General features: G+C 45.5%; 1 protein-coding gene across 7 annotated transcripts in view; it reads left to right on the forward strand.

Moving 5' to 3' along the window:
- LOC106578316 (retinoic acid receptor alpha) overlaps positions 1-12,687 on the forward strand; it is a 277,294-nt gene extending 264,607 nt beyond the window's left edge. For 5 of the 7 annotated variants that reach the window (XM_045701983.1, XM_045701982.1, XM_014157005.2 and 2 more), the window contains 7 exons: positions 760-901; positions 2,841-2,957; positions 5,587-5,747; positions 9,179-9,355; positions 9,712-9,916; positions 11,016-11,174; positions 11,499-12,687. In XM_045701983.1, coding sequence (XP_045557939.1) covers positions 760-901; positions 2,841-2,957; positions 5,587-5,747; positions 9,179-9,355; positions 9,712-9,916; positions 11,016-11,174; positions 11,499-11,701 — 1,164 coding nt within the window. In that variant the 3' untranslated portion in view covers positions 11,702-12,687. The remainder of the gene's footprint in view (positions 1-759; positions 902-2,840; positions 2,958-5,586; positions 5,748-9,178; positions 9,356-9,711; positions 9,917-11,015; positions 11,175-11,498) is intronic. The other 2 variants (XM_045701984.1, XM_014157004.2) reach the window with 1 other exon arrangement.
- The last annotated feature ends 413 nt before the right edge of the window (positions 12,688-13,100 follow it).

The raw sequence follows: 13,100 nt of genomic DNA on the forward strand, positions 1-13,100 counted from the left end.
AAGTGGATAGATGCCTCGGATGGTCGATATTGTATTGCTAGGTTTTTAGGTTTTGTAGCTTTGAGACTCATGCTTTAGTGAATTTGTGAATGTGATATCCGTCCTTGATTAAATTTTAAAAAGACAAAGGTTTCACTCTGTCTATTCTTCACAATGAGAGACAAGACCATTTTGATGTGCTTTCGTGCTGGGGAGTGTTCCCCCCCCCCCGTTCTTTAATTTTGTTTCAGATGTCCGCTCATCCTTTTAGATTCAGAGAACTTGTAAGCGTTTTAAACCAATGTTCTCTCTGTAATGATGTTGGCCTTGACCCAGAATTGTTTTTGCTGGGCCATATCAAGATTTAAAGTAGGGCATTGATAGGTAGCTAGAGGCTAGTAGACTGCGTTTTGTATCCCCAAACCGTTTTGACTTACTTAACATCCTTAAAGCATCTCTCAATGTCCCTAATGCTCCATTGCCAAGGTAGAAGGGTGATCTCATGAGATGGCAACATGAGTTAATATTTATTCTCCTACAGATGACTCATTGCTAAGACTTTCAAGAGCTTAGTGTGTGGTAGCTCATTGCCTTTAATTGTGGAGCATATGGCCACACTCCAGTACTGTTATCTATATGTTATTGAATCTCCACACGCACGCACGCGCGTACTCACACACACACTGACAATGTGTCTCTCCTTTCTTCCCATCTCTTTTCTCTTGCTCCCTCTTTTTCTTCTCCTATCTCTCTCTCTTTCTTCATCCCTCTGTCCTCCAGGGCTTCTTTCGGAGGAGCATCCAGAAGAGCATGGTGTATACATGTCACCGGGAGAAGAACTGCATCATCAACAAGGTCACCAGGAACCGCTGCCAGTACTGCCGGCTGCAGAAATGCTTGGAAGTGGGCATGTCCAAGGAGTGTGAGTAGTAGTGCACTACTATATTACACTACAGCACCCTGCCAGTGCGCCAACCCTAACCTCGGGATACTACACCTTCCAGTCATGCCATCAACCACACTACAGTCAGAGGGCATGACGTCATCCAAACTGTGCACAGACGATCGGGACAGTCCTTTCATTTCTGTTCGACTGGGTCCTATCTGGGATGAAATGTCTAGGTATTTGATTGAGTTCTGATTGATAGGATATCATGCATCACTGAACTACACTACACCAGCCACTCCAGCCTATAACCTCTGAGCCACCAGGCAACACATACTCCGATCCCCATCATTCTCTGTCATAAAGCCTCATCACTGTGTACGTGTGCGTGCGGCACTGCCCTAATACACAGTTTGGCTTTGCACAGTAATGGGGGTCTCTGTGATGAATATGTTAGCACCTGCGGAGAGTGAAGGAGCAGGCTTCGCCTCTGATCAGGGCATCCCGGGGGCTGTGTGAACACACACGGTACACACACACACGCACACTGTCAGACCACATAAGCTAATTGGTGGAGGTGAGAGGGAAGACCAATGGCCGGAGGGGCCTTACCTCAGCCTATCGACATACACACACACAGGTCCAAACAGTATACATAGTAAATATACTCACTCATATGCAGGCAAGCACACACAGACCCTCCCCGCCCTTTCCCTCCTCCATCCCTCTCTCTGTCGTCTCTCTGCTATGGTATTTACCCTCGTCATGATACTGTAATGCTCTGCAAGTTTCCCACGCGGCGTGCTGTCTGAGGCTTACTGCAAAGTAAGTTATCCTCAGCGCTCCTTACCTCTGAATGGGCCCATTAATCACGGTTATAACGATCACGGCAGGCAGCTCTGCAACACCCACAACAGGGACAGACGGGAGATGATCTACTGCCCGGCTGATGTTAAAAACAACCGATACAGGCTCAGATGTTTCTTCTGTCCATCTCCCTAATGGTTAAGGCCTAACTTCTATGTCAAGTTAAACAAGAACCCATATAGGTTGACTCTTACTCCCATACTCCCTCCTATTTAGTCATTGTTTCTGTGTGTGTTTGTACTAGAGGGTTATGTTGGTGTCTGGTAAGTGAGGGTGTAGTGTTGATTTGTGTCCCTGTGACCTGGCTGATAACTTTGGCCGTGTTGCGGTGCTACTTCGAAAGGGGTGGTAGTGGGGGGGGGGGGCGAGGATCTGGCCATCTGGGGCCCTGCGGGGAGCCACCGCGGAGGCTGGGAGGACCGGCCACTCTGCTAGGGGACATCTCGGTGACCTTGCGTCCGCTCGACAACTCCGACATCGCTGCCAGTACCAGTGCCAGGTGGCCATACCAAGGCAGAGAGAGGGAGAGAATGAAAGAGGGATGGGGGTTATCACGGAAAGCCTGAGAGAGCCCGAGTGGTGTCAAGGAAAGGCAGGGCTGGTAAATGCTCTTTTTCAATGTCAATGTTGACTTTTTTTTTTTTTTCCTTAGGCGTTCCGTTGAAACTCTGACAAACCTGCTGGTGATTACTGTATGCGTGTAGAATGTTGAGTTGATTTATGTTATGAAGTTTGGGGGGGGGGGTTGTATTTGGTTTCTAACTAAGTGAGCCAGATGTACTACATGTTTTTCCGTTTGTATGATATCTATTGTCTACCGGTGAATTTGTGTGTAGAATATAGTCTGTCTACGGCAGAGAATGTGCCCATTCAAGTTGTAGGATTTGTTGACTTGTGTTTTGAATTTGGTTATTAACATTCAGGTTATATGATAGTCCATTTCAGTATACATGACCCCATCCTACCAGCATAAACTTTCCCCCCTGTGTTACTGTGGTAGGGTGTGTGTGGTTGTGGGGGTGACTTTACTGTACTAGGGGGAGCTCTGTGTTAGTTAGTTTGTGCCCTGACGAGGGGGTAAACCTGTGCCCCTCCTTTGTCGCCTCAGCTCCTCGCTCCAGCTCCAAAGGCGGGATGGTGTTGGGCCCCCAGCCGCCGCCCCCACCATTGGAGACCGGGAGGGGACAGACTGGGGGGCCAGGGGCGGACAGGGCAGCTCCCCCGGGTAAGCAGCCACCCCTCCCCCACCCCCCCTTCCTCTGTCCCCTCTTCCCTCCATCCCTCATCCCCTGTTTTCATCTCCCGTGCTGTGCCCTAGCATCTCCAGCATGTATGAGAGGAAGAGGAGGGTAGGAGCGGGAGGGAGAACAAGTTTCATCGTTGTTCCGCCGCTACAGAGCAGCGAGAGAGAGGCAGGCAGGAGAAGCAGGGGAACATTGACATTTTTATCTTTCCATTGAATTTAATCGGTGTGACGGACGACCTGTCGCAGTTTTCATTTTCCTCCCTCAAATGATCCGTCTGTCTGTCTGCCGGCCCCCTCTCTCTTTCTCGTACACACAGGCATATACACACGTGCACGCATGCACATATTCATACAGATTCATGCAGACACATTGTCAAAAGTAGCCTTTTATATTATGAAATCCACTATTGATTGATGGGAGTCTGTGTATTGCTTCTAGCATACCGCACATAATACAATACTGTTCGCTACAATGAAGATACTGCTAGTATGTGGTTCATATCAGTGGGCAAGACTATGCTACACGGTCATACCATTTGAGAATGCTAGACGTAATCCTTCATAGATCAAACAAAGGATTCACGTAGACACTATTCACGGTTTACACACACACAAAACAATGCGGACGGCTGTTATATTTCTCCTCGCTAGCCCTGCTATGGATCTCCCGCCAGTTATTGCACGCGGCAATTCTCCATGACTGATCGCGAGTCCCGGCTAATGGTTCTTTAATGACTGCATTAAATTGTGTTGTGCGGCTTATGATTGCAGTGCCAATTTGTCAGCACGGGTAATGTCTCTGCGTTAAGGATGCCCTACTTTTATTTAGGAATGAATTTAACGTCTCCAGCGGACCCCTAATGGTGGCGGGGCCGCTGAGTCACTTTGACAGCCACAGTGCGCAGGGGAGGGCCCGAGACTCTCTCACACGCACACACATTCTCACATCGCTTAGAATTCTCAACTCTCCTCACCTGGCAGTTCCTTTAAAGGTTGATGGACTTCGTGGTAAGGACAAGGGCCCGAGATCTGTAAGCAGTTGGCAATGCATAGCTGTGTAGATGTAAAGAAGGGCTTTATTTAACTGCTTCTTTTTTTTCAAGGCTAATTTCATCTGCAGTCCCTTGGGTCTTAGTGATGTGATGGTGAGCTTACTTAGCAAAGCAAAGGTTCTGCTGTTGTGTACTGTTTGACTCCTAGCCTCGCTGTCCCCCTGTCTCTCTACGTTATCCAAGGGAGGAAGGCCTGTCCGTGAACTGATTAATGAGCGTTGTCCCTGTATGGTGAATCCCTCTCTGGCTGGCCCCGGGCCAGTCCCCCCTGTCAGATGTTGCCCTGACAGACACTAATCTATGGTCAGTTTTGTGTACCCCTCTAATGGTTAAGGTTAGGATTTGGACAGGGGAAGCTGATCCAAGATCTGTAAGGGTAACCTCTGGGTCAAGGTCTGGGACCGCTAACTGGGGCTACAGCTGGTGACTGGAGAAAGAGGGAGGAGAGAAGAGGAAAACAAAAACACAGGGAAGAGCTATCCGCTAACGTGACGCTTGGAGAGAGAGAGAGAGAGAGAGAGAGAGAGAGAGTGTAACAGAAAGAAAGAGTGAGAGAGAGAGGTGTAACAGAAAGAAAGAGTGAGAGAGAGAGGTGTAACAGAAAGAAAGAGTGAGTGAGAGCGTGAATGCTGAAGGGGGTTGTGCAGCGGGGTGTGGGCTCAGCCGAGCCCTTTAAACCATTACCGCCTGGATATTTGTCATATTATGTTATTAGATTAGCCGGGGCCTCTAATGAAAGCAGTAGCAATTTATCAGCATTATGTACAACCTTATCCGCCAACGCTATTTATCACCTAACCTCCCCCCACTACCCCCCTTCACCCCCTGTCAGACCTATACACCCTGAGGAGGGGGGAGGGAAGGAGGGAGAGGGCTGGATATACCCTAATGGCTTTCCAATGCTTAAAACCTCGATGCCTGGTGTGTTTGTCATTTCGGGAGTAAGTGTAGCTACATTCGCAGAGGGAATTGCATTTCTCCAGCTTTCCTTTTGGATTATTCCAGGGCTTTTCCTCAGTAATATCGCTCTCCCCCCTTCACTGACCTCTCATGGTCGTTTATCTTCCCAGCTGGGATCCGAGCTGGAATATGTTGTGGTAGCTTCTTAGCTACAGTGGCCCTTGCAGCTTTTTGTTCTCCTACCTCAACTTAATCATCCTCTTCTATCGTGTACCTGTCCTGCTAGCTAGCCTACCTACACTACCTCCTGCTCTTGCCCTTTTGCTACCTCTAGTTTATATCTCAGTCCCCTCTTGGTTTCGGTTTAGATAGCCACACGATTTGTTCCCCCAACACAAGTGAAGTCCTGGGTGCTTCACCCACGGTATAATTTCACTGATGGTCTTGCCATTTGATTTAAGTTTTCTTTCTGTCATTGATATCAGAATTGCTTTCTAGTTAAGTGGGAAATGCAGTATCCTTCCTAGACTGTTTGTAAAGCCCCCTTTTCAACAAACCTTTTTATTTTTTATATAACTTATACATTCCACTACTAAATATCCGCCCTGTTCTACTAATATAAACCCTGCTTTTCTTCCTTCTCTCTTTCCATTCAGCGGTGAGGAATGACCGGAACAAGAAGAAGAAGGATGAGAAGAAGCAGGAGTGTACTGAGAGCTACGTGCTGAGCATTGAGACGGAGCAGATGATCAACAGGGTCAGCAAGGCGCATAAGGAGACCTTCCCTTCGCTCTGCCAGCTGGGCAAATACACTACGGTGAGCGCCACAATACTTAGAGAACGAGTGTGTGTATGTGCAATGTTATAGACAAACCAGTGCAGTGAATTCACTCATCTGTTGTTTGATATTGTAGCCCTTTCCTGCAGTCAAATGACCTAGTGGCCTCATGGGTGGAATGTTATTAATATTGTTCATGATTCATAAAAAAATTCAGTCTTTCCATGTCAAACGGTTTTGTTATTTCAGTCTTCTGTGATATATATAAAGTGTAATATTGGCATGCAAACTCAAAATGGAATACGTTTCAACTCTATATCTGACATGATACAGGTGTCTTTTTTTAAACACTTTTGCAAAAGTTTTAAAAAAATAAACTGAAATATCACATTTACATACAATTGAAGTCGGAAGTTTACATACACTTAGTTTGGAGTCATTAACTCATTTTTCAACCACTCCACAAATTTCTTAAGTAATTTTTCCAACAATTGTTTACAGACAGATTATTTCACTTATAATTCACTGTATCACAGTTCCAGTGGGTCAGAAGTTTACATACACTAAGTTGACTGTGCCTTTAAACAACTTGGAACATTCCAGAAAATAATGTCATGGCGTTAGAAGCTTCTGATAGGCTAATTGACATCATTTGAGTCAATTGGAGGTGTACCTGTGGATGTATTTCAAGGTCTACCTTCAAACTCAGTGCCTCTTTGCTTGACATCATGGGAAAATCAAAAGAAATCAGCCAAGACCTCAGAAAAAATTGTAGACCTTCACAAGTCTGGTTCATCCTTGGGAGCAATTTCCAAATGCCTGAAAGTACCATTTTCATCTGTACAAACAATAGTATGCAAGTATAAACACCATGGGACCACTCAGCCGTCATACCGCTCAGGAAGGAGACGCGTTCTGTCTCCTAGAGATGAACGTACTTTTGTGCGAAAAATGCAAATCAATCCCAGAACAACAGCAAAGGACCTTATGAAGATGCTGGAGTAAACGGGTACAAAAGTATCTATATCCGCAGTAAAACAAGTCCTATATCGACATAACCTGAAAGGCCGCTCAGAAAGGAAGAAGCCACTGCTCCAAAACCACCATAAAAAAGCCAGACTATGGTTTGCAACTGCACATGGGGACAAAGATCGTACTTTTTGTAGAAATGTCCTCTGGTCTGATGAAACAAAAATAGGACTGTTTGGCCATAATGACCATCGTTATGTTTGGAGGAAAAAGGGGGAGGCTTGCCAGCCGAAGACCACCATTCCAACCGTGAAGCACGGGGGTGGCAGCATCATGTTGTGGGGGTGCTTTGCTGCAGGAGAGACTGCACTTCACAAAATAGATGGCATCATGAGGTAGGAAAATGATGTGGATATATTGAAGCAACATCTCAAGACATCAGTCAGGTAGTTAAAGCTTGGTTGCAAATGGGTCTTCCAAATGGACAATGACCCCAAGCATTTTTCCAAAGTTGTGGCTTAAGGACAACAAAGTCAAGGTATTGGAGTGGCCATCACAAAGCCCTGACCTCAATCCTATAGAACATTTGTTGGCAGAACTGAAAAAGCATGTGCGAGCAAGGAGGCCTACAAACCTAACTCAGTTACACCAGCTCTGTCAGGAGGAATGGGCCACAATGCACCCAACTTATTGTGGGAAGCTTGTGGAAGGATACCTGAAACGTTTGACCCAAGTTAAACAATTTAAAGGCAATGCTACCAAATACTAATTGAGTGTATGTAAACTTCTGACCCCCTGGCAATGTGATGAAAGAAAAAAAGGGTAAAAGTTGAAATATATTAGTCTCTCTACTATTATTCTGACATTTCACATTCTTAAAATAAAGTGGTGATCCTAACTGACCTAAGACAGGGAATTTGTACTAGGATTAAATGTCAGGAATTGTGAAAAACTGAGTTTAAATGTATTTGGCTAAGGTGTATGTAAACTTCCGACTTCAACTGTAAGTTTTCAGACCCTTTACTCAGTATTCTGTTCAAGCACCTTTGGCAGCAATTACACCCTTGAGTCTTCTTGGGTATGACGCTACAAGCTTGGCACACCTGTATTTGTGGAGTTTCTCCCATTCTTCTCTGCAGATCCTCTCAAGCTCTGTCAGGTTGGATGGGGAGCGTTGCTGCGCAGCTATTTTCAGGTCCCCCCAAAGATGCTCGATCCGGTTCATGTTCGGGCTCTGGCTGGGCCACTCAAGGACGCTCAGAGACTTGTCCCGAAGCCATTCCTGCATTGTCTTGTCTGTGTGCTTAGGGTCGTTGTCCTGTTGGAAGGTGAACCTTCACCCCAGTCTGAGGTCCTGAGTGCTCTGGAGCAGGTTTTCATCAAGTACTTTGTACTTTGCTCCATTCATCTTTCCATCGATCCTGACTAGTCTCCCAGTCCCTGCCGCTGAAAACATCCCCACAGCATGATGCTTCCACCACCGTGCTTCACCGTAGGGATAGTGCCAGGTTTCCTCCAGACGTGACACTTTGCATTCAGGCAAAAGGTAAACTCCAAGTGGGCTGTCATGTGCCTTTTACTGAGGAGTGGCTTCTGTCTGGCCATAAAGGCCTGATTTTGTGGAGTGCTGCTGAGATGGTTGTCCTTCTGGAAGGTTCTCCCATCTCCACAGAGGAGCTCTGTCAGAGTGACCATCGGCTTCTTGGTCACCTACCTGACCAAGGCCCTTCTCCCCCGATTGCTCAGTTTGGCCAGGCGGCCAGCTCTAGGAATAGTCTTGGTGGTTCCAAACTTCTTCCATTTAAGAATGATGTGTTCTTCAGGACCTTCAATGCTGCAGACATTTTTGGTACCCTTCCCCAGATCTGTGCCTCGACACAATCTTGTCTGGGAGCTCTACGGACAATTCCTTCAACCTCATGGCTTGGTTTTTGCTCTGACATTCACTTTCAACTGTGGGACCTTATATAGACAGGTGTGTGCCTTGACTCCACTCAAGTTGTAGAAAATCTCAAGCGTGATTAATGGAAACGGGATGCACCTGAGCTCAATTTTGAGTCTCATAGCAAAGGGTCTGAATACTTAAATAAATAAGGTATTTCTACAAACGTGTTTTCGCTTTGTCATTATGGGGTATTGTGTGTAGATTGAATTTAATCCATTTTAGAATAAGGCTGTAACGTAACAAAGTGGAAAAAGTTAAGTGGTCTGTATACTTTCCAAAGGCATTGTATTCTTTTGTTTAAGACTACAAAGAAACACTGTGTGACCTTGATTTAGCCCACTGCAGTAAAAGGTTTACCGAATGATTCTTCAAAGTGTTGTTTAAGTATTGCTTCAGAACCTTATTGGTGCTGCTACCTTTTATTCTCATATCCAGAGTACATGTATTTGATTTGTTTTGTAGTTCATGTCTGTGTGGAGCCTTGAATGTAACACTTCGTCCAATAAAGACCTGTTAGCACTCAAACTCTAACTAGTGTCTCCCTCTCTCTCGTCAGAGTAACAGCTCGGAGCGGCGTGTGGCTCTGGACGTGGACCTGTGGGACAAGTTCAGCGAGCTGTCCACCAAGTGTATCATCAAGACGGTGGAGTTTGCCAAGCAGCTTCCTGGCTTCACCACGCTCACCATCGCTGACCAGATCACCCTGCTCAAGGCCGCCTGTCTGGACATACTGGTAAGGACCGCCTTTGGTTCGCTCTGCTAATGGTGGTCTGGAACAAATCCCTGCACACCTGAGATCGCTCTTCAGGATCAGGTTTGAGTCGCTCACCAACACTGGTCCTGGTCCATCTGAGGGGGGAGTACAGGCATTCGTTCCAGCATTAAAACACCATATCACCTTAATTAGTTGAAACTAATGTATTAGTGCTGGGGTGGTGTAAAAACCTGCACACCATCTAGTTGTTCAGGCCCAGGATTAGTGAGTGGTGGCCACTGTTATTATATAACATCTGTTCATAGGATTGCTAACGTGTCAGCTACTTATCGATTCATGACATACTCAACAAATCCTACGCCCTGCTCCTTCAGATTCTGCGGATCTGCACGCGCTACACGCCGGAGCAGGACACCATGACGTTCTCGGATGGCCTGACACTAAACCGTACCCAGATGCACAATGCCGGCTTCGGACCACTCACCGACCTGGTGTTTGCCTTCGCCAACCAGCTCCTCCCTCTGGAGATGGATGATGCTGAGACGGGACTGCTTAGCGCCATCTGTCTGCTGTGTGGAGGTACTGTGGCTGTTTGGACTTACCCAATGCTACTGCATATACACACGCACCCATACACAGTGATTGAAGCTGATAATGACATTGTGTCCAGGTAGGGTAGGGGTTAATTTGCCTCATCTTCATTTGGCTGTGAAGGTGTCGCTGTCTTAAACAAATAGGTCTGGTCACATCTCTTCTCATTATAGGCCACTAACACTATCGTATTCCAGCATTCACACATTGGACAGGCCCAAAACTAGGAATGTAGACTAGTGCTGTACCTTGAGAACCATTTAGTGGTTAAACCTCTAGAGTCTAAGCCGAGGGGGTTCCAAGCTAACATATGGAATTGTGTTAAGATGGTCATACCATGGATCATTTATCTATTTGATTATGAATTTTAAGACCCCTTAAGGTATCAAAAGAATATAGAATTATTATCATTATTTGATGAAACATTGAATTTGGCATTACTGCTATTATCCAATACAAACGCATTAAATAACAAATTCACTACATGGAGCAATAGATAGTCCAAAAAATACATCTAAAGAAAGTTTGTTCTAAAGTGTCTGTCCAATATCTGAGAGAGATAAGAAAGATCAGGAAACTATGACATGTATTCATCCCCTTATTTTAGGCACTAAATTATCTCCATGTTTTTAAACTGGTCCCGGGGGACCTGCAGACCAGTCTTGTGAGGCTGTGGGTGTCCTAATGTGTGAGTCTCAGCTTTCCACGGAGGGGTCATATTAGTATGTTGGCCAAACCGTTCGGACGCTACAGACATTTTCATGAGAATAGCGATTTTGGGGATTTTGTCGTGGTCTGACAGATACAGCTCCATCTCTGCCACCTTTCACCGCAGATACGGCAGATGATTCGATTTTCCACAGGGCCGTGGAAATTGTAGGCTAAGGGTTAATAGTAAACATTTTACAATGTGTACTTAGAAATTCTCAGTATTGACCTACCTGGAGATAGTTCAGGAGGTGTAGCTAATCTGGTTATGTAGTGCAAATATGATGAACCGCATTGTAGAATACAGCTTAGTGTGAGCTCTGTTTATTACATTCCACCTGACTGAACACACCCCGGTATTGTGTTTGGCTGTGTGTAGATCGGCAGGACCTGGAGCAGGCAGACCAGGTGGATGTACTACAGGAGCCCCTACTGGAGGCTCTGAAGATCTACGTGAGGAAGAGGAGGCCTCACAAACCGCACATGTTCCCCAAGATGCTGATGAAAATCACCGACCTGAGGAGCATTAGCGCCAAAGGTGAGAGGCAGTCCGAGACATCGATCTACACACAGCTGTGGATCAGCCATATACTTCTGTGTCAATTAGCATTATGTTATATTGTCTACTTTGTATAGCAATTAAGGTACTTACTTTGCAACGTCCATGAACGTTTAAACTGTCCATAAAGGATTGTAAAGGTCTACATGATCTATTTTGTCATTGCAAATGTATTGTAGATCCAAGTCAAATGTGACTAATTCATAAAGGGGTTGAATGCCCACAACAGACTAACACCATATATTGGTCCTCCTACCTAATCGATGCCTTCTTCTTCCCCTCTGTCCCCCCACCCTTCCTCAGGTGCTGAGCGTGTCATCACCCTGAAGATGGAGATCCCGGGCTCCATGCCCCCTCTCATCCAGGAGATGCTGGAGAACTCTGAGGGTCTGGAGAGCGGGGCCACGGGCACCCGGACCAGCGGAGCCCCCCCAGGCAGCTGCAGCCCCAGCCTGTCCCCCAGCTCCGCCCAAAGCAGCCCCAGCCCCACCACACAGTCGCCGTAGCAAGCCCTCCTTTTTCCTCATTCACTTCAATCTCCCTGTGGTTTGGGGGGTCCTCGCTGGACACAGAGACCGGCGTGCTCTTAAGTGTTCCTCCCCCCGCGTGACACACCCTCTCCTGCTCCTCCCCCTCAAAGACACTGTCTGGAAAATGGCGAAAAGGTGGCGGCAGGATTTCTCTGAATGACCATACTGGAACACTGCTGACATCTCCTCCGTCCGTTGCCTCCCCCACACCCCTCTCTTCCCACCTCTACCTGAAAGACTGAGGGAAGGAACAGGAAGGAGGAGTCAGAGTTGTGAACACTGGTCCACTCAGAGAGGCTGGCAGGAAATGGGGACAGACAAACGGACAGGACAAGCAGAGAGACTAACACCAGACACTTTTTGCGTTTCTCAGAGGAGGACTGCAGGCATGGACTTGTCAAAGAAGACCACACAAAAAGACTGGGTCTTTCTACTTTTCCAACTTGGAAAAACAGATTTCATACAAAAGATATATAAATATATATAGAAAAGTAATTGACTTGTACATGATGGAATAACAGGTTTGAGAAGGTTTTAATTTTTGTTGATTAAAGGCTGTTATATTCCTCCACTGTTTTAATCGTTTCATACTCATTAGAGTATCAAAAGAGAAATGTTCCATTGTTTTATCACATACCAATGTTCTAATTAACAAAAGTCAAGAAGTTGAAATTGCCTTTTCAATTTACAGACACACACGGACATGCACAGAAAAGAGTTCCGCTAAATATCACACACTATTCCAGGTTGGGTTTGTTTTTCCTCTCATTCTTTTTTGTTGCCGCAATGAGAATGGAAAAAAAATGATTGTATGACCTTGGTTGTATGTTATGGTCACAGGTCCTTCAAGATATCAGACTAATGAAGATTCTTTATTTTAAGTTGCCTTTGAGTTCATGTATATAAGCTGTATTCATTTCTTTAAACTATGAAAAGTTTAGCCTTAACCTGATTTTTAAAAACTAAAAAATGAATATCTTTTGTGTTTTGTTTATAGGTTTCTGTTTCAAGAAAAAAAAAAAACATTTTGAGCACATTTTACTGAAGGAAATTCATCCATGTTTTTTGTCCCCTTAAATGAGGGACGGGTCCATATTTATCACTATGATTCTTACATACAGCAGCCACAATTTAGTTCATTCTTACTCCTTAAATTACAACAGAGTTCCATGAATAAAAAAGAAAAGAAAACCATAGCACTCATATTGAGGCTGTATGATGATTTGTAGCTGAACAAAGAAGGGGGTTTTGGGGATTGCCTAATTACTCACCCTGAATTTATGTCTGCTGCTTTATCAATCACTACATACATTGAGTCTTAAACTACTATCCTAGAAGCTGTTTGTGTGACATCAAAATGAGGGGCGTTGTACAA

Source organism: Salmo salar, chromosome ssa19 (assembly GCF_905237065.1).
Source record: "Salmo salar chromosome ssa19, Ssal_v3.1, whole genome shotgun sequence".
Classification (NCBI taxonomy): domain Eukaryota; kingdom Metazoa; phylum Chordata; class Actinopteri; order Salmoniformes; family Salmonidae; genus Salmo; species Salmo salar.